Raw genomic sequence first — 20,586 nt, forward strand, 5'->3', positions numbered from 1 at the left:
CTAAATCATACATTTAGACATTTAATCAGCTCTTACCAGCCACTGTTGCCAAACAGAGGAGGACCTCCAATATACTGTCGCTCCCAGAAAGCTTATAATGTCACCTAAAAGGATCTGTTGGATTTGATGATAATAATTATGTGGTCCAACCATTGTGTTAATAATGATGAAATGTGAAACAGTGTAAAAAACACAACTATGTGCTGTCACAGAATTGGTTCTTAATAGTGTTTGATTGTCATTTCTTAACTTCACCACCCCTAGTTTTGAGGGCTAATGTTATCATAATTACCTTATAGCCTATGTTTTTTATGTGCAAAGACTCAATGTTGCTGCCTACTGCCCAAATACAGTGGAGGTAAATAGCTTTTTATTTGTGGACCTATCAGTGTGACGGACCTTGCTGTCGGCAGTTTTCAGTGACCATAACTTGGGTAGAAAGTAGTTCCAATAAAAACTGTTGACACCAAGGTCTGTCGATCATTCAGATAAATGGGGACACTGCATTCTGGAAAGATGTTGCTGTTCATTTTTTAAACTTCATTTTTCAATGCTGCGAGGACCAGAAACTAAATTCCATGCACCTCAATTGCAGTAGTGACAGAAATCTCTAAGGCGGATCTAAAACCTGGCATATGAAAATGACACAATTTTCATACAGTGAGAAAATGTATTTTTGTAATTCCAATGCACCAATCCTCAGGGGCTCGGGAACAACAAGTAAAAAAAACAAACTGTTCAGAGCATCATTTATTTGCAGGATTTCAGTCTTGTAGACCCTCCTTAGGCCATTGCTGAAATCCTCAAACATTTATAACAGTAATTTTGACAGTAGCGAGTTTACAGTAAGTTGATTATTGCTTAGCTGGTATTAGGTTTAGATTCACCAAAGGCCAAACTATAAATCAAACTCAGGTCTAGCCTTTGCAGGATAATGAGCATTAATCGGCGACTAATGAGAGACAGGTCACCACGAGGGTGACCTCTGCACTCACTCACCATGCTTGGGAACAGAAGCACTTCAGCCTAGTGGAGAGGTCCTATTTTAAACCTGCATGGACCTCATATGTGTTGTCTCAGTTGTTCCTCAGGACTATAATGAGTCCTATAAGTCCAGATTACGTGTTTCCATCGATTCAGTTTAGGATATATAATTTTGGATAATTTCTCACATGCTAGCCTTCATCTACAGCGTTACTACAGTGACAAGCCAGAAAAGCACACAAATGTATTTCATTGTGGATTAGCAGCAATATTGATTAGTGGATATTTCAGCCTGACAAAGGCCTGCTAACATTCTGCTGTATTTGGCCAAGGACAGCGATGTACATCAATGCAGAAAGTGAATAAACATACTGCTTCTCTCTGTTATTTACCAGGCGGGTTTAGAGGCATTATTCCTTTGCCTGCTCCCTCTGTCAGGACTAAACCTTGAATTGCTTAGAGTGATTAGAAGCAGGGAGCGTGCTGCAGCAGCGGTCCCAGGCTACTTTTGTTTATGTTAAGGCTTTTACGCATTCTGTTTTATGCACTAGCGGGGCTCGCTTTTGATCCCGGAAGGAGGCAGCTGCTGAGATGCCCCACCACCACCATGCCCCCTCCCCTCCCCAGGCTGCATTAGCACTACAGAATTCAGATCTGTTTGGCAAGCTATTCAGCACCCCCACTCCCTCTACCCAAGTCTTTTTTTCCTCTATTGAAAACACACCTTTCTGTTGACCGAGGAGGCTTTTCTATAGAACCCAGGCATGAGAAAGATTTCCAGAAAAGAAGTAAGTGGTGCCTGTATGGAGCTTTCCTTGCTCTCAATGGACCCTGCAGACAGTGTTCTTGATATCTGCCCACATTTTCTCTCTGTTGTGCTACAGGCTGCTTTTGTGTGTAGATGTTTGTCTGCAGTGCTGTGAGCTAACTGTCAATAATTCTTTGACTATGTGACCAGGTTATATAATGATAAAAAAGAAATAGACCAAACAACAAAAACTTTATTTTAAAAGGTTTGTGACCACACCTTATATATAATATATGTTAATAGAAATACCCATATTTAATAAATGTATTTTTTTTACATTATAAATTGTGATTTGGGTTAGAATTATTAAATAATGTTAACCCTTTATGCTTAAAATTAATGCTGTATCAACATTAGGCTTGTGATTTACTATCACAACCAAGACGTTATAAAAATCATCTGTAGAATCTGCACCCTGCTGTGCATTTAGATGTGCCATGTCAGCCTGCAGGGTGATAAGTGAATTTGAAATTCTTGATGACAAACCACTTTGTAATATTCTGCATCTCGCTTCTCCATAAGTCTGCTTACCAAAACTTTGCTTAGCTGCTCAACTAACTAAGAGTAGTTAACGTTATAGATGTGATTTGTTAGTTAATATTAAAGATAAGATAATCATATTTAAACAGGACTTATTGCTATAACATTGTTGCACCAAGCAGAGACAAGTAACCACCATTGGACAATATGAGAACGGAAATGATAGCCCTTTTTTTTTTTTTTTTTTGTCTTCCTGGGCCTAAAGCGACAGTCTTTTGAAAAATATTCATCTCATGCTCTGTATCATCAGTCATTTGTCTGAAAATGTCATCAGTAATCACTGACACATTATGTCTCAATCCTAGTGATAGTAATTAGTAATAATACTAAGTAATTAAGTAATTTCACAGACAAGTAATCTGTAAGCATTGTAGATTATACTCTTTGTGCATGTGTGTTACTTTTCTGTTTTTTGTTTTGCCTAAGAATGTCCGTTAGCATTTATTCTTTGCTTTTGCATGTAAAATCTATGACATGTAAAGAGCAGCAAGCGGTTAATTATCATGAAAAACAGGATTGTGTTCAGAGAGAAGGCTAGATTTATATGCAGCAGCACTGAATAGCAATTCTCAGCACACTGCTAATTGTTTGATGGATAGTGCAGAGCTATTTGCATTTATATTATACTCCAAACACCTCCCACGTATTTAGAAACCATATTTAACTAGCTCCTGACACTGGAGCAATGGTCACAACGATCTGCCCAGCGAAACCCTCAGTGAGTGTTTCAACAGGGGCTTCTGTAACACGCCGTGCATACTGCGGATGGGGTGTTTTATGGGCTAGTTGAAGCTGCAATGTTTCCATTCTATCCACATTTTTTACGGTTTTAAATTTGTCTTCTTTAGCATGATTTAGTTTCATTGAATTAAGAAGTGCTGATTATCCAGATTTAACTGAACATAATCGGAAAAAAAAGAGGCGGGAGTATGCATACAATCACATACTGATATTTGTAAAACGAGCAGTCTATTTATTTCATTGTAATTTGAATATCTTTGGCTTTTGCAATGTTAAAAAACAAACCATTTTAACATGTAACCTTTGCCCGTGGGAACTCATAATGAGTGTTATTCTCTCCTCTGATATTTTCTTAAATTACACCAAAAAAGAAATTGGCAATGATTGGTAATAAAAATAACCACTACAAAAGGCTACATTTTGGGTTTTATTCGTGTAAATCCTTGTAGTGCATGTTTGAGAGTGGTGCCACTGGTGAACTTTGGATTTGCAAGGATCTACAGTGACAAAGATGATTACATTTTTAACCCGAAATTGCCATGACAGTAAAAATAATGGCTTGACTTTGTATGTGGTTGATGGCTGAGGTTGTTACTTTCCTTTGTCAACTGGCAGCACTTTTAAGTTTTTTCTCTGGTTTTAATCTTTGATCATAGGCAGAGAAATCATACACACAGCAGTGAACTGCCAGCACCAGACAGACTATATGCCTACTGTGGTACTGATGCTTTATGTACAATTTGAATACGTTTTATGGTATTCTGTGTACTGTATATCCACTTTCCAGTGTCAGTTGATTTTTCATTTAACTTTTTCTTAAGCAGCTCAAATGGTCATGCAATTATCTGTGACGATCTATTCAGAACATTAATATGCAGATTTATTTCTTCCACAGTTGATGAAAGGCACCAAACCTTGAAATGCAGAGTAGGTTGGACAGTCATTCAAAACTTGACTGTTTCCAAGGTTGTTGAGCTCTACAGTGTCTTCCTCCACATACAAATTTCACCACACAAAGCAGAGCTTATGCATCATTGCTGTATCTGATGACTCCAATAGACACAATTAACTGTTCATTGCTCCCTGCAATAGCGCCTGTGCAGGACCTCATACCTGTTTTGCTTAAAGCTACTGCTATATATTGGCTTTACAAATATACACAAACTTGACGCTGGCCAATTGTAGACAAAGCAACTGAAAAATGTAGAGTGTGCAATTGTTCTAAAAGGGAAAATAGAACATCCATCATTTCTTTTGTCTATCCAGAGAGACCTCAATTGATTTTGGATCATTGAATAGATATGCAGTTAGCTTCTTGTTGGCATTGCTCACGCTCTGCAGCCTTAGAGGAACTTTGTCTTTGAAATAAAAGCATGTGATTGTTATCTTCGTTTCAGAGATTTCAATCCACGGCAGTCATTTTTCACTGGTCTTTGTAAATAACTTTTCTAACTGAGTCTTTGTGAGTGTACCCTCATTAACCTTCTCTTTCAGTGTTTTACGCTACTTCTTTCAATCCCTTGTGTCTTACTGTGGGATGATGATAACAACACTTATTCTTCTTATCAGTTAAATATTCCTCTTATCGCTTCTTACCTATTGGTTAAATAAAACCTTCTGTTATTATCTTCACATACCAGTGCATTAAAATAATATAACTGTGGCATTCTCTTTGTTTTGGCTCCTTCTCCTGGGATTCAGACCTAGACAGATGAACAAGAACAACAGCTCTCTCGTGCTGAAACACAATAAATGTGCCAGATGTAGTCTTTTTATGAAGAACAACACTGTTTAGTTTTACAGTATGCTTTGTGTAAAAAAAAAATCTGACAGCTGCACTTACAGTGGATACGTTACAAGGGCCTATCATTTGCATCCCATATCATCTATGGCCTGTAGCTTTTACGAAAAACTCCTCTGGGTTTCCCATGGCCTTAAAGGTACATCGCATTGCATACCAGCTGATTAATAATGAGGAGGACGGGCTGTGTAGAAGGGGAGATGGCCAAAGCACTGAGCCCAGCTCTTTGGAAACAAAAACAATGCACTTTACGAAACATTCTTGAAACTTGAGAAAGCTGCTTGTTCTCTGATCTCTCCCATTTGCATAGCATCAAGGATCTTGTGCAAAAAGGTAAAAATTTGCAACCCATACAAACTGTGTCTGAGATTCTGGGAGCAGCTGAAGTGCTCTTGCGGCTGCAGAGGGGGAGTATTTTCTTCCCCCTCCCCATGTGGTGGTGGTCCTGCTATTGAGGCCCCAAGTCATTAATCACCAGGATCTTTTCAGCTGTCAATACATACAAAAAGAAACCCCCAAAGCAAACAATGGTGTCTTCAATAAAAAGTTTTTTTTTATGCTACGGCAAATATAGTTCACTAGGGAGTGTTGTTTATTGTTCCGTCCGGTATGAACCTCATACAGTATTCATAAAGAGCTTAACTTGTAGAAAAGTCCTTATCTGAACAACATAAGCATATTGGCAGTAAAAACTCCCAGATTTGCTGTGTGTCGTATTTATCTATTTTTTCAAAGTGCTTTGATCTTTTATCCAGTGACGTGAACTCATTATTTGCTAACACTCATACATCATTTCAAATGTGGGAGGAAGTAGTATAGGAATAGAATCCTGCAGCACAAATTCAAAAAAATTCAGCTCATACCATTGCATTTGGGAGTAGCAAATGTATTATATTGCTGCACTATCTGTCCCTCTAATGCCCTATGTTTTGTAATTGAGCTTCAAAGTAAACAGGGACCAAGCCTTTAATCAAGTTTGTATCCTCATTGACATATGTTAATCCAACTCAATATCTTTAAACTGTGTGGTCTCTCTTAGAATGAGCTGTTTGCAAGGCATCATCAGATAACTACTATTATATTACACATTCATTTATATCAGTTTGGACTCATTGATGCTTCCAAGCGATGGTCATCCTGCAATATCCTGTTGCACTAAAATAGCAAAGTCTTTATAGATTATCTACTCTGTTTTACCTTTTTAAATTAGAAAATTAGAGAAGAAGTATATACAGCTAAACACGAAATAAATTATATCTTTGTATATGGAAATAATGGTAAAGCATGTTAATTTATTTCACTTAGATATGTTGTCCTTCAAGGCAAGAAAATAAAATAGCTGAATGCTAAAATTCCCTCTATTGATCTTGTACTTGGTGTGTGTTTGACAGTTGTGGTTTTATGTTTCAGATTTTAATCATCTCTGCTGGTTCTAGTAGTCCTAGATTTGTTTGGCTCCTCAATTTTCAACTGGTGATGATTTGTTACATATAAACAACACAATTCATGGAAGGACACCTGCCACTTTTACAGATGCTGGAGGCCCAGCATTTCTATACAGCACATAAAATAGAATATTTGTGGGAGACTTGCACCATAAACTTTATAGGTGCAAGATTTGTTGTTCCATATTTTATTAAATCTAATCCTGGTGGTCCTTCATGCTCTCTCTGTGTGCTTAGCCATGCATACACTGCTGGTTGGAAACATGCATTTGCATTTTATTTATTTCCACAGTTACTTGGTTGTGTGTGTGTGTGTGTGTGTGTGTGTGTGTGTGTGTGTGTGTGTGTCTGTGTGTGTGAGAGAGAGAGTGTCAGTGTTTTCTACTTTCAAATCATCATTTATGTTTTTTTGTTTCGTTTTTCTGTGAACTAGCATTATACATCTTAGAATATTAGTTAATCATGGTTGCAAGTGATTATATTTTGGAAGGATTACATTTAAAAATCACTGTTGTCATGGCATATTTTCATACATCAAGTATCCTAATATCTTTGTGTTTTTCTTTTACAGAATCACGCAGACTAAACTGGCAGTGTAACCCACATTTGGTGTTGAAATAGTGTGAGGCAGCCATGGAGGTAAAGGAACGTAGACCCTACCGCTCACTTACTGCCCGGCAGGACACTGAGCGCCGTTACACCAGCTCCTCTGCAGACAGTGAGGATGGCAAACCCAACCCCAAATCCTACAGCTCCAGTGAAACACTCAAGGCCTTCGATCATGATTCAAGGATGGCCTACGGGAGCCGTGTCAAGGAAATGGTTCATCACGAAGTGGACGAGTTCAACCGGCAAGGTTAGCCTTAGGTGTATTAATATACATGAATACGCCGTGCTATTATTTCAATGCAAGAGATTGTCATTGATATCAGTACGGTTGATGTATAAGTATAGGGCATGTTATAGCGTGGTCCCAATGTATGCGTCATTGCCTTTTCATGAGCAGTCTCTTGGTAAATCATATTCAGTTGCTGTAGAGGTCACTCCGTATAGTTTGACTACTAACAGTGGTGTCCAGGGATTGAATTTACCATGCTAGTGTATGCTAGTGTAAACTGCATGGAAGACATGCATACCTTTTCTCACTCTTTCACATATTTTATTGATCATCAAAGATCAAATCAGATGTTAAGGCTTTGTCTTGATAGGCTCAAAGTTAATTTATGCTCAACATTTTGCAGGTGGTTGGGTAACAGGTAACAGTTCACCAGTTACTTCTGTTATTTCCTTCCTCCAAAACAGTGACAAAGAACAGTAAATGCCAGGAGTTGAATTTTCATTAAAACTAGAATATATTGCTAACTGCAATATAACTGCATGCCAAATTAATCACACACGTCTGTATTTTCTCATAAGTCACAATATTACTGCTGACAAACAATGTAGCATTTAAAAGGCTATTTTTTTAACGGTGTCCGATGCAGTCGCTCCACTTAAAGCACACCAGGGCTACATTACAACACAACCAGCAAACTACACTGAGAACAATGAGTGCACTGATCTGTTCTTACAAAACATTCTGTGGTTTAGCTCAGCTAAAAACACAAAAACACTTAAGGTGCCTTTCACTACGGAGTCTGTTTGTTACTGGTATGCTGCTTCTACTTTCTTCACTTCACTTGTTCTACTGACTTTAGTAGATAAGAGACATTCAACTGTCCTTTTGTTGTTCCAGACGTGAATTAACCAGAGACACTTGCCTGGTTCATGGACTCCCAGCAGCATATCGCTGCAGTTGGTGTACTACAAAATAAAACACTGATGTATCAAACTGCCTATCAGAATAATTTACTTATTAATTGGAGGTGCTAGAACGTATTCCCAGCTCATTCCGCCCCACTGTAACCCCTGGATACTTATATAGATACGGAAAGAGCCTTCTGGCCATACTCTCAATTCATTTAATACATACATGAGCCTTTAAATCCAACTGAAACATAGGTATTTTTATGCATCTCGTCTATTTTTCTATCTCTGCTAACAGCTATGCGGCCCTCCGACAGGTAAAAATTAGCTGAGTAAAAAATGAGGCTACTCTGTTTAAGATTAAGATACATAACTTATTGTACCAAAGAGAAATGTGAGGCACTACAGCTTCCAAACCCTGCAGAACCAACTGCAGTAAAACTCCATATGCACACAGTGAAGCTGGCAGCAGCCACACGCTACTGACGGAGTCTGTGTAGCAGGTAAAAAACCCTGCAGTGCTCCACCTACATACGCTGCAGCGATTCCCTATCTGACTATAATCTAACTATAATCACATAACAATCTTGTAGGTCCTGCATCTTCATGGAGCTCTAAAACTATTGCTTGTGTTGTTGAACTTTTGCTTTTTTACTGAAATGATTACAGTTCATTATGTTGAATGATACATTCTGTGGCAGAATTAATTACCAGAGCTTTGTATTTATTTGTTTGCTGCAGGGGCAGACTTTTCACTACGAAACCTTGGCTTTGGAGAGGCCCTCCCATCCCACGTAGCCACATACAGGACTGACCTGGGGATGCCACATCGCGAATACTCAGTCAGTGTGGGCTCAGATGCAGACACAGAGACAGACGGCATCATTTCGCCGGAGCATGCAGTGAGATTATGGGGCCGCAGCAACACCAAGTCAGGCCGCAGCTCGTGCCTCTCCAGCAGGGCGAACTCCAATCTAACTCTCACTGACACTGAACACGAGAACACAGAAAACGGTAGGGCACTTCTCTCTTTTACTTTTCTCTGTCAGTCCTGGCAAGATGATTTTACTTTGTGTTTATTGTTGTGTTTATTATTTTTTAAGCATGTCCCTTTACACTGGAGCAGAATTACATGGCACGTCTTTGAGACAACATAAAAACACAAGCCAGGCTGTTTAGTGCAGTACAGTCTTTGACTAAATGATGATGATGTTGGTTTGCATGTGTTAAGTTTCTGACATTGCTCAAATGGAATCCATATAACCACGGGATGAGTTACGTCTTTTCTGTCTACGCACATTGTGACATTCCGGAACTATTTTAGTCGGACCAAATTGAAGTTGACATTCGTATTAGCTTTTTAAATCTTTTTTTGCATTTTTGGCTAGAGACCAAGATTATTAAGGATTTGACCTCATGAAAATAAGACAATTAGCAGTGTTCTAGCACAGCCAGAAATTTACCATTACCGCTGCTGTTCATCATTCCCACACCATTTTCTTCTTTTTTCTTTTTGTTGCAGTGTGTGAATCACTGTGTGGACTTTGATAAGAAACGGTTTGGCAGGTTTCTTCTTAGGTAAAATAGGTGCCAGGAAGTGTATTGAATTTATCTTTTTGTGGCTTGGCATTTCCCCCTAGGGCTGTGTGCCTGCTCAGAAGGTCACTCGAGCTTAGGGAATATGTGATTATGAACCATGGCAAGTTCTGAAAAATGCCAGAATATAATAGTAGTTCTGCTGAAGATACTCTCTGTAAAATTATAGATCAGTGTGCTTCGAGGTCATGATATTGCAGAATTTGGTTTGGAATTAGAAATGCCGTTTGGATACCCTGCTCACTCCCCCAAGCACTCATTTGACAGCAAACTTCGTTACGACTTATTAATTGCTTGGATAGTGTATATAGTGAAAGAAAAATCTCTTGGAGTGTATTCAGTGCAGTGTGGAGGCAGAACCTGGCAGAAAGGCTTCTTTTACTCACATTGTCCATAATGCCTGCTCTGTTCCGCGTTTGTTTACCTAAATTTCTGTCAAAATTGATTATTTTCCAATTGTTGTTTTTTTTACACACAGGTGCTATGTAGTAAATATTAAGTTCTGTTTTATTTTATTGTGCAAAGTTAAACACAAACTTAAATCATGCATTAACTGGCAGATTTTATGATACTGTTCCCAGGATACTTCAGAGATAGAGGAACTCATCAAGGGCCTAGCGGCACAATTCTAATTGCCCCTGCACAGCCTTGCAGAGAACCTTGTGAGCAGTTTTGCATTTCAGAGTGTGTCACATAATGTATTAGCTTCTTATTATAACTGACAGAAATGACTCTTAGAAGTGGAATCCATTTGCCCGAATGACTCAGGGAGCGAATGTGGCATCCTTCTGCTTGATCATCTGAGATGCCAGGGGACTTGAATTTGGCTGTATGGTACATAATTAAAGAGAATCTCCTTGGATGGCTGTTCAGGGGTTGGTACACTGGAATGTGTGCAGAGCACCCGTAGCTGCAGCATGCATGCCACATCTGTGAGAGCCAATCGAGACTCTAAGTGGCTTTTTTTTTTCAACTCACTCAAGCAGAAAGAGCACTTGTATTCAGCATTTGATTCAGTAATGTCTGATAACATACAATTTATATATGGCAAGTTAATTAAAATCCATCGAGCGGGCCTGCTTGTGTGTACTTTAATCTTTTTAAATCAACAAACCATTTACTCCGCTTTAATGTATTCAAGCTGCTGGGCAGTTCTCTCCCTCTTCACATGTGACTTACTTGACCCTGGTTTTAATGCATGCAAATAAGCAGTAGCGAATTTGGGACAATTATCTTGCAGCTCAAGTGATTCTGTGGCATTGCATACAGCATAAATACTATGAATGAAAACACTTGCTGCTAAGATTCATTCTAATTGTGATCCTAAAATCTATTCAATCTAATTGTGATTATACATTTAGTTGCTACATTTTTATCTACGATCAACCTACTACATGATGGGAAGACCAGTAACAACTGAAAAAAACAAGTTGCAAAGTGTTTTATAATAGACTGATCACTTTAAATGTTGGCATTTTGTACTTCTTTTAGTTTTGGAGCATTGAAAAAGTAATCATGTCCAGCATTTATTGTTAATGCGTGTATTTGTGTGTTGTGTCAACATGCATAGATGACTGGCTACATGGTTACTATAATAAAATACTAATATGTGCTGTATTAGTAAGGGTAAATGGACTGCAATATAGCGCCATTTTTCCTTACAAGACAATTTTGTCTTCATTCTGCCATTTGCTCATTCACATACCGATGGTGGACCATGCAAGGTTACCATGCAAGGTGCTGGTCGGCCCATTGGATCTTTAGATACTGTGTCAACTCAAGGGCCAAGAGGAGCAGGGTATCTAACCACTAACCTTGTAAATAAATGACGACTTGCTCTACCCCCTGAGCCATAGCCGCCCAACTGTCCCATTGGGGAAATTCATTTTTCATTCTCGGTCGTTATTTTCCTCATTTACACACAGGCTTGAAATACATGCACACGGAGGATCAATAAACATGCAATAATGTGGAGAACAACAGTGTGCTAGGGCTGCTGCACACCACAGCAACCTAAGCAGTTTGGTGTTCGCTGCCTGGCTCAACAGTGGCTTAGCAGTGCCCAGGACACACCCACACCCCATACCGACTGGTCCGTGCTGGACTTGAACCAGCTACCCTCTGGTTCCAAAGCAAAGAACCCACGTGTGTATGGGTTGGTTAGCGTTTAATGTGCCTTCATGCAGTGTGTACCGGTATGTGTGTATCTCCTACCTAGCATGCCTTTAGTCCCTAGGGAGCCCCTTGAGGACACTTCCAGCAGGCAACAAGTGCTGAGTCATTGCTTATCCTACAGAGGCTGAACAGCAAGGAGGCCATTCCAACCTGCTGGGTTTGGGAGAGGGCTGCTGTTCTTGGGGTTTTACCCCATTATAGCTTATCCAGATATGTGCTTTAATCCCAACTTTCTCCCACTGTTACTGCTAGACTATTTTATTTTTGTAACCATGAGAAAAGGCAGTGGAGATAACCAGTAATTCCTGCTGAGGGACTGTTATTATTCATATGTTTCGTAACCTGCAGAGAGAAGTGATGCAGCTAAGACCTACACAGTTCCTGTTAATAGAAAAATGTTTGTGTAACTGACACTAGTATTTTTCTACAGACAAAATGTAATTAGTTCCAGTAGGTTAGTTGTGTACTGATTTGGCTTTCCCTTACTGCATCCTCGTGGGAGACCTGTTCTCTATTGATTAAGGAGATGTATATATGGCCTAGCTTTGATCTTACTCTAAAGGTCAATTTAACAATACAGTCTGCCCAACTATATTAACTTTTTACTTTTTAAATATTGTAAGTATGACTTTTCTTATGCCAATGAATGGCAGAAAATCAAAGTGTGGTACTTATCTGTGTGATATTTAGTTTTTGGAGTTAGATAATTTGTATTATTATTAATCTTTACTCATATACTGGAAGCTGTAGGCATTGCTTCAGGGCAAAGCCTTTAGGAACTCCAGTGAAATCTTCTTGTGAAAGTCCCTCCACTACCTTTCAGCCACATTTTTGATTTTCTGCTGCACACAAGCAACTAGGGGAGGTTTCTGTTGAGATATCTATCCACACATTTCTGAAATCACTAACTTCACTCTTTGTCACAATCATATAATTTATTGGCTCTATTGGACTACTGGCTCTTACCACCAACAAAATCATTCCTTTGTTAGTGGTACTATTACTTCTTCTACCACTACTTCCAATAGCCCGACTGCTACTGCTACCACAATGAATAATAATAATAATAATAGTAATAACAGTAGCAGTAGCAGGGATAGCAGTAGTAGCTGTAGTAGTAGTAATAGAGACCTTTGCAATATTATTTTCCTTGATTCAGAAATTCTCACAGGTACCCAGAGGGATGATGCAAGGATTGGTGTGATGTATTCTGGGTTGTAGTGCTAGTTGAATCTCTGACTGCTGCAATTAGTGGCCAAAGATTGCGTTGATGATAGTGTGAAGGGAATTGCATTCAAGTAGACTTGATATAATAAACATACAAATTTCCAATTTTTATTTTGAGGAGTGCACCAATTTTATCTTGAAATTATCCTAAACTGACAAACAAGTATGTTCTTTGAAAAATATATCATCATGAGAAGTTTAAAAATTCTTTGTCCATACTTCTCACATAGCCGTGTCTTTATCACACCAAGCATGAGAACTGCTCACTCCAGAGGTTCTTCCACTGATTGATGATTTCAAATAGCAAACAAAAAAAGACTTGGAGATGAATGATGGTCGGGTTTCTTAATTCACCTCTGTTTTTTGTTCTGCATGATTAATTATGAGTCATCAATCAACACTTTTACCTTCAAAGCACACAGTGGCTAATGTGCTGATGTGATCATGCTTTTAGCTGGGGCAGGAGCAATATTTATTGATGGTGAGTTGTCAGATGAAAAGTAAGGTCTTTTCATGTGGATTTACCATGCACAGCCTATTTTCTGCATTTCCATACGGATTTGTTTAGAGCTCTCTGGCTTCATTGCTACTGATAACCTTACATTATCATATTGAGATATAAAGAGCCTTACTGTTATTCAGGTTCTATTGTGTTAATAAAGCTGGTATGCTTTGCTCATACTGACACAAATTCTAAAATTACTTATGAATAATCGCTATGAATAACTTGAAGCAATACTCCCCTAAAACTTCTGAAATTTCTTCTTCATTTTAATCTTAGTTGCATTCATAGACTGTTTATGTGTACATAGTCTCTGTGACGTCATAGTGTTGTGAAGCTCAGTGTGGGCGGCTCCAGCTGTCACCATCACCAACTCCGAGCTAATCCAACAGTTTTCGTAGCTTCCACATTGGCATCTTTTTTTCCGGTTGCCACTTGGTTACAAACTACTGCTATTAGGACTAGAAGTAAAAATAAATAAACAAAAAAACAATGGAATATGACAATAACAATTAGTGTTGCTTTTCTCAACTGAGTCATAAAACAGACTACAAAAGAAAAAGTTTTGCAGTAAGTGCAAACTTCTCAGCGATGGTGATATTTTCTCTTGCTACTTGTATCAGATACATGTTGGATGGTGCAATACACTGAAGAAACTTTGAACTGTTGAAAGATTGAGGTTAAGAGCTCCAGGGTGGTGCTCAGTTACTGCATCTTTGAACATAGCATGGCTGTCTATGAGGGACAGGTGTTCCTCGTAGAAACATGTCACAGCCCCAAAAGGCTGAGGAGCTTTGAAAAGCAAATCTCTCACAGATTTGAACTTGAGCGAAGAGTTCATCAGCCTGTCCCCTCACCATGTTGATAGTGATTGAAAGAACGTTTGTTCAGTTCTTGTTATTCTTTACCCAAGCCACATTTGCATAGAAAAGCACCTACTGTGCTAGAGGGTGATTGTTCAATGAATTCATTATGAGGAATTTGATTCTATTAATGGCCCATTTTTTCGGCTAAATGCAGTGTTGTATTTCTCAAATAGTCCCAGGCAAAGTAAAAATCAGACTACAATCAGACCGGACTACAGATGAGTGCCGACACATGAATAAACATGAGGAATCACATTAGAAATGTATCCACTGCATAACGATTCTAGTGATTTTTAAAAACCACAGAAGAAGCAGCACTTTCACACTTTAATCCAAATCAGTGCTCCTTAATCTTGTACCTCATAGACTGCACAATGCTGATGGCCACACCCTCCTGAAGTGAATAAGCAAATGTCTTTGATGCACATACTCCACGCTTAAGATGTGTTTTATCTTTGGACTTATTCCTTGGAGCTTTGCCACCATATTAGGAGCTTGTGGGGTGAAGTGAACTCACTTTTCCAATTAGACAAGACTTTTCCTGTATTACAGGGCTTGATTCATGAGGGCATGTTTTACAGCAGTGTGGGAGGACCACAGAGATGGGGTTTCTTATTGTGACCTTGGAATAGAAGTAACGCATGTGCACGCTCAAACACTTGGACGACAAGGCACATTTACAGCGCACATAAGGAAAAGGACAGGGCTTGGACAAGAAAATCAATGATCATATATGAGAGCAATATTGATGTTGTTTTTTTTTTATAAAATTGACAACAAATTTCAGATCCTGCATGCTATTGGTCTTTCTATTTGAAGGATGTGTTTGATATGATTAGTAAAGCCTTTCTTGTTTTAATCATTATTGTTTTTATACAAAACCACTTTATAGTGGACATAAAACTTCTATGTGACGGTCTTAATATAGTACATGAAGTAATTATACATTGATAACAGAATGGCAAGGACATAATTGCTGTGCATTCCAGTGGACAGTAACTTCAGTACTTTTAATTTCAATAATTCTAAAATCACACTGACATATTTTCAGCGCTATGACATTGCATGTTTTAGGACTACTAAGTCTATGTGGAGTGATTATTTTTCTTTTTACTATACTATTAAAGTTCTGGCTTGTAATCGTCTGTATTCTACAGAATATTCAGTAAAACCACTCGTATTTAATGTCAGTACTTACAGTGAGTGTACAGTGTGTCTGTGTGTGTGTGTGTGTGTGTGTGTGTGTGTGTGTGTGTGTGTGTGTGCGTATATATAATTTAACACATAACATTTTTAATGAGCTTTTCCTAAAATATGGGTGTAGTTTTTACGTGTTGTTTGTTTTTCCCAGCCAATCTTCTTAGACTACAGGCCTGCTTTCCATAAGAAATAATACCCACATCCAAAATTTAAGAGTGTTAGTTCAAACAAATGGCCCAGCTTTTCAAAGAATCAAGATCAAAGAAATGAAAACACTTAGATCTAGTTATACTGACAATAATTGTATCTCTTTAACTGACATGTTTTGTATTTTCAAAGCTAAGAAATAAGTGACAAAAGTGTATAAACATTGTGTTTTAAAAATCACAGAAACCATTACACAATTTTAACAGTCACAGTATCCCTGTAGAGACAAATATAATATAATATAATATGTTTTTGTAATACATTGGTATTTTGATACATGATTGATACATGTTGCCTGATGACTGTGATCATTTGCTGTAGGGGACAGTGTTTTCTGTAATGTTGGGATCTCTAATTTCACTGTATCCACAGCGACATGGAAACATGTTCGTTCACAGGCATCGTAGCTGAAGAATATCAGGCAAAATTATGCTTCAAAGAAATCACTAGTGGTTTCCCAGCTCATAGCCCTGGTTATTTCCACCCTCAGTATTTCTTCTGAAGTTATTTATTTGTTTACTTTTTTTTGGCATCTCTTTGGAGTCTCTGCTCTGATCATGGATTAGCAGAGATATTCTCTGGCTCATTTGCAGGCTAATTTGCTGGGTTTTAGAGGCCCTTGTGGACAGTTTTGGTCTGTTATCTGTGGAGCTGCATACCCACTCCCTGCCAGTGCCTCTGACAGTCTAAACCAACAACACATCAGGGCCTATCTTACCACCAAGGCTCAGGGGCCTCACTACAGCTCAAAGCTCGACATGGAGCGGGATGAGCCCTCGTCCATAGGGGATCATCCTGAACCAGTCTCAAAACTTCTATCCCACTCTTAGCGATATTCATTCAACATAGTCAATTATCTATGCTACTGTTATATGTATGTTAAAGTTATCTCCCTGCTTAGAATGGAATACATATAACAAGGCACTGATTTAATATTATATATCTGTATTCCGGAATATACTGACATTATTAAATACATCAAGTATTGGCTGGATTCAGTAAATTCAATTCAATTTCAAAGTAAACACATTTCTGATATATAATTGGAAAAAAAGTAATTTTCCAGACTTTCTACAACAATATAATTCAACATGTTCACAAACCTTAAAAGCTTGGTGTGTGACCACTCCAGTCCAATCATTTACACCCAGTGAGGTAAAGAAGGAAAAAAGACCACTTGTATCAGATCACTATTGGCCTGTACTCTGACCACATAATGTGTAATTGGTCCCTAGATACACTCCTGTCTGTGAAATCTTACTTGTATTTTCCTCCCTCATACCCTATTCCATTGAGCATACATTAAGAAAAAAATATCTTATTTTATCTTATTTCATTGTATTGTATTTTACTGGTCTTATTTTACCTTTTTTTATGTATTTAGACATTGTGTACCACTCTCTTGCAATACAATCCCAGATAGCTCTGAATTTTCAGTTATATCTAACAAAAGCGATCTGTTGAGATCGCAATGTAGTTACACTAGTAAGAAATGGAAATTCAATTCAAACTCCCATGCTGCCTGAGATTTCTCTTATTACTGGTAATCTCTGATATGTAGAAGCCTCTACATACAGAACTGGATAATATTTATGTATTAAAGTTGAAACATTGATAAATGCATGTAAGATGCAAAAGCATTTTTTTTTATCATGGCTGTGTAAAAACATATATTATCTTGATAAACTTTGCATCTATGTTGGGAAACTGACAAACTACACAAATAAAAGGTATCTAACATCAAAGTTAGTATCTGGAACAGCACAAGTACATTTTCAGAAGATGAAGATGACCGGTATCGATACGTATGTTTCCACTAACACATTTTAATGCAAATGATGAAGTAAAAATTCTAAAAAAACTCTTCAATTGTGCAGTTTTTACGCTCGTTTGAGGTGACTTTTGCTCTTGTCAAAAAGAAAAAAAGTTGATGTGCTAAGCGGAATATGGAAACCTGATGCCGCAAACACTTAACTCACAAGTCAGTCTGCGTCTTCTCGGATATTCCCAAAATGTGTCTTCGTTTCCGGACAGCATGAAACATGGCCAATACTAGCTCACATGAAAGAACTATTACAACCTGCCCAATTGAACCTAAATCCTGAAGACCTCGCTCCATTTTTCTTCAACTCTGGTCTGAAGTTGGCCCTGCATGGCTGTAATCCACCAGGACACAAACTATGCTGTAGCATAATTGCACAACATTTGTGCTTCCTTTTTTGTCTTGGAAGCAGTAGCTTTGAACTGCATGGAGTAAAATATCATCTGTGAGCATAAATACATGTATATTATTATTTGCAACACTCCAGCTTTCATTCTCAGGGTTAACCGGTACGGCATGATTCAAAAATAATATTAGCACACATAAGTACAGGGAAAGTGCACACACAAGATTTTCATAACACACAGAAAGACCCTGCGATTCTAAAACCATGTTGTGCTGGACAGCTCAGGTCCTTTTTGGATTATTTCTCTCCCAGTGAAAGTGGCTAGGCACAGTGAAATTTCCCAGTCTCTGCATAGTGAAGAAAATAGTTGCGAACATAAGCTCAAGATATTTTTTTTCCCCTCTGCCTTCAGTGGTTCCCTTAAAGTACTGCTGTCACATTCAAAACACTAGTCTTATCTCAGCTGTATGAATTGCCAGCTTCTGCAGCAGGTCACACCAGAGCTGCATTCTCTCTTTCTATAAAACTCAATGCTTGCCACATTTTGGCATTGACACACTTTGAGCTATTTAGACGATTTAGACTGACTTAGTCCTAACTGAGCACTTAAAGTGGTTTACAGCTGGTTGGATGTGTAAAAGTTTTAGCTTTTCATTTGGTGCAAACGGGGCGCCCAGGACAGCCAGAAACACTTCGATACTGGGCTAAGGAATGGATGACAACCTGAGGCAGTTGTTTTTAAAATGTCAAGTCAGATAACTTAACTCAGGAAATACAAAACAAATTGACTTCAGCTGCTTGATAAGGAGTTACATTTACAACAATACATTGGCTGTATGACCCCACAGATTGTGACTGGTGCATGACATATTGTACTGCTTTTGCAGAGATTAATCAATAAAGTGAGAACAACAGAGCATAGTTTTTTTTCTTCAGTTTTTTTGTGGTGTTAAATGGAATTAAAAATAGATGAGAGATGTCCCTGATGTCCATGATTTCCCTAAGGTCTAGTAGTAATGTTGACGTTGTGGAAGTTTTTTAAGAATTATCTCTGCATATTTCACCTAGCAAGAGGCTGCAGGGTACATCTCGTTAGTGAACATAACTAATTGGATGCTTGGCACTTTTAATTCCTTGTTTAGACTTTTAATTGTAGTGTTTGTTTAATCGTACTCAGTTGCCACCGGTGCAATAGATTGCATTGCTTTTTCGTGAAGAAGCCTAGCCCATTGCACAGCTATTTATATATATAGTGTATAGTGATTTGATTAAGGGTCAGAAAATGCTGCTTGGCCAGGATTTTTTCCATTAATTCAGTGAACCTTTATTAATACAGGGTGGTCCAGTGAGAGTTTCGAGACTGTTGCATGGATGCCCTGTGTACACAGGACAATAAAGCAGAGGTATTACATGGTGCATTTATGAGTCCAGACGAGATAAGAAGAACATGTACTAAAACATTTAAAGTGTAATTAAAATTGAATATGAGAAAGGATGAAGTGGGATAAAAATTAGAGTTGTTATGCGCCTTCTGCTTTGCTGTAAGCACATCCAAGAGAAGTGTCAGAGAATACAGGATGTCTCATGATAAGACGCTGACTTTAATTAGACTCTGATACTTTCTAAAAATCCAGGAAAAATACATTCAACCAAGATGCAATAGATTCTTTAAAAAAAGACAACATACCATACAACGGGTTACAAAACAACCCACAGCTTGAGTGTAATAAGTCAAGATTGAAAATCAATTAGGCTTCATCAAACATTGATTGGCCTCAATCCTGATCCTGTCCAGGACATCCCAAATACAACAAAATGTATACACAAAAAGAACCAAAATATCAACACAAATTGATGAATTGGATTGCGGTAAGGACTACCTGTGCAGAGAGTTACACTGTTAAAGAGATCTAATATAACACATTGATTGTGTTTTACTGTATTCTGTTCATTAGATAGTGAGTGCAGCATATCTGTGCTTCTGACTTTAGTTGCCATGATAAAAATTTGCATGTTAATGTCCACTATTCAGCAATGGAAAAATATATTTTAAATTCACATTCGGAATTTACTCCAACAGAGTATTAAAGAATAGTTCTAGACCTCATCTACCTCAGGGAACTAATTTCTATTTATCGCCTCAGTGGAAATTTGGAATCGAAATTGGCTTATCTCGTTTTGACCAAAGTCTCTACATTACGCTCCAGAAAAGGTGTTTTCCATCTGCATATAATGATATATTATTATTACATTCATGCCACTACAGCTGTGAATACATACTAAGAGATGCACCGAAATGGTCGCAAAATGCGGATACTAGATCAAGATACCATTTTCTGTCCAAATGATGCAGCCGGCCTTACAATGGAGATCAAAAAATGGAGAACAAATTTTTGTTGTTGTGTCATAATTTGATAGAATATCCACTGTGGCTATACCAGCACTGTACTAGCATTTTTTTTAAATAACCAAGGCACTTCAACAAAAACTTTAATTTGTGAAAAAAAAACTGTGAGCAAAATTAGAGAACAGTAATCATTGTGTCAGAAGAGAAGATTTCAACAATGTTTCCTTAGGTCT

At 38.1% G+C, this 20,586-nt stretch overlaps 1 protein-coding gene across 2 annotated transcripts in view; it reads left to right on the plus strand.

Annotated features, from left to right (window-relative positions):
* Positions 1-6,952: 6,952 nt before the first annotated feature.
* Positions 6,953-20,586, plus strand: part of tenm4 (teneurin transmembrane protein 4) — a gene marked incomplete at its 5' end in the record, with an annotated part of 123,777 nt that continues 110,143 nt past the window's right edge. For both annotated transcript variants that reach the window (XM_083914595.1, XM_083914596.1), the window contains 2 exons: positions 6,953-7,175; positions 8,807-9,079. In XM_083914595.1, coding sequence (XP_083770721.1) covers positions 6,953-7,175; positions 8,807-9,079 — 496 coding nt within the window. The remainder of the gene's footprint in view (positions 7,176-8,806; positions 9,080-20,586) is intronic.

The sequence above is a fragment of the Echiichthys vipera genome (assembly GCF_963691815.1).
Source record: "Echiichthys vipera genome assembly, chromosome: 5".
NCBI classification, from domain to species: Eukaryota; Metazoa; Chordata; class Actinopteri; order Perciformes; family Trachinidae; genus Echiichthys; species Echiichthys vipera.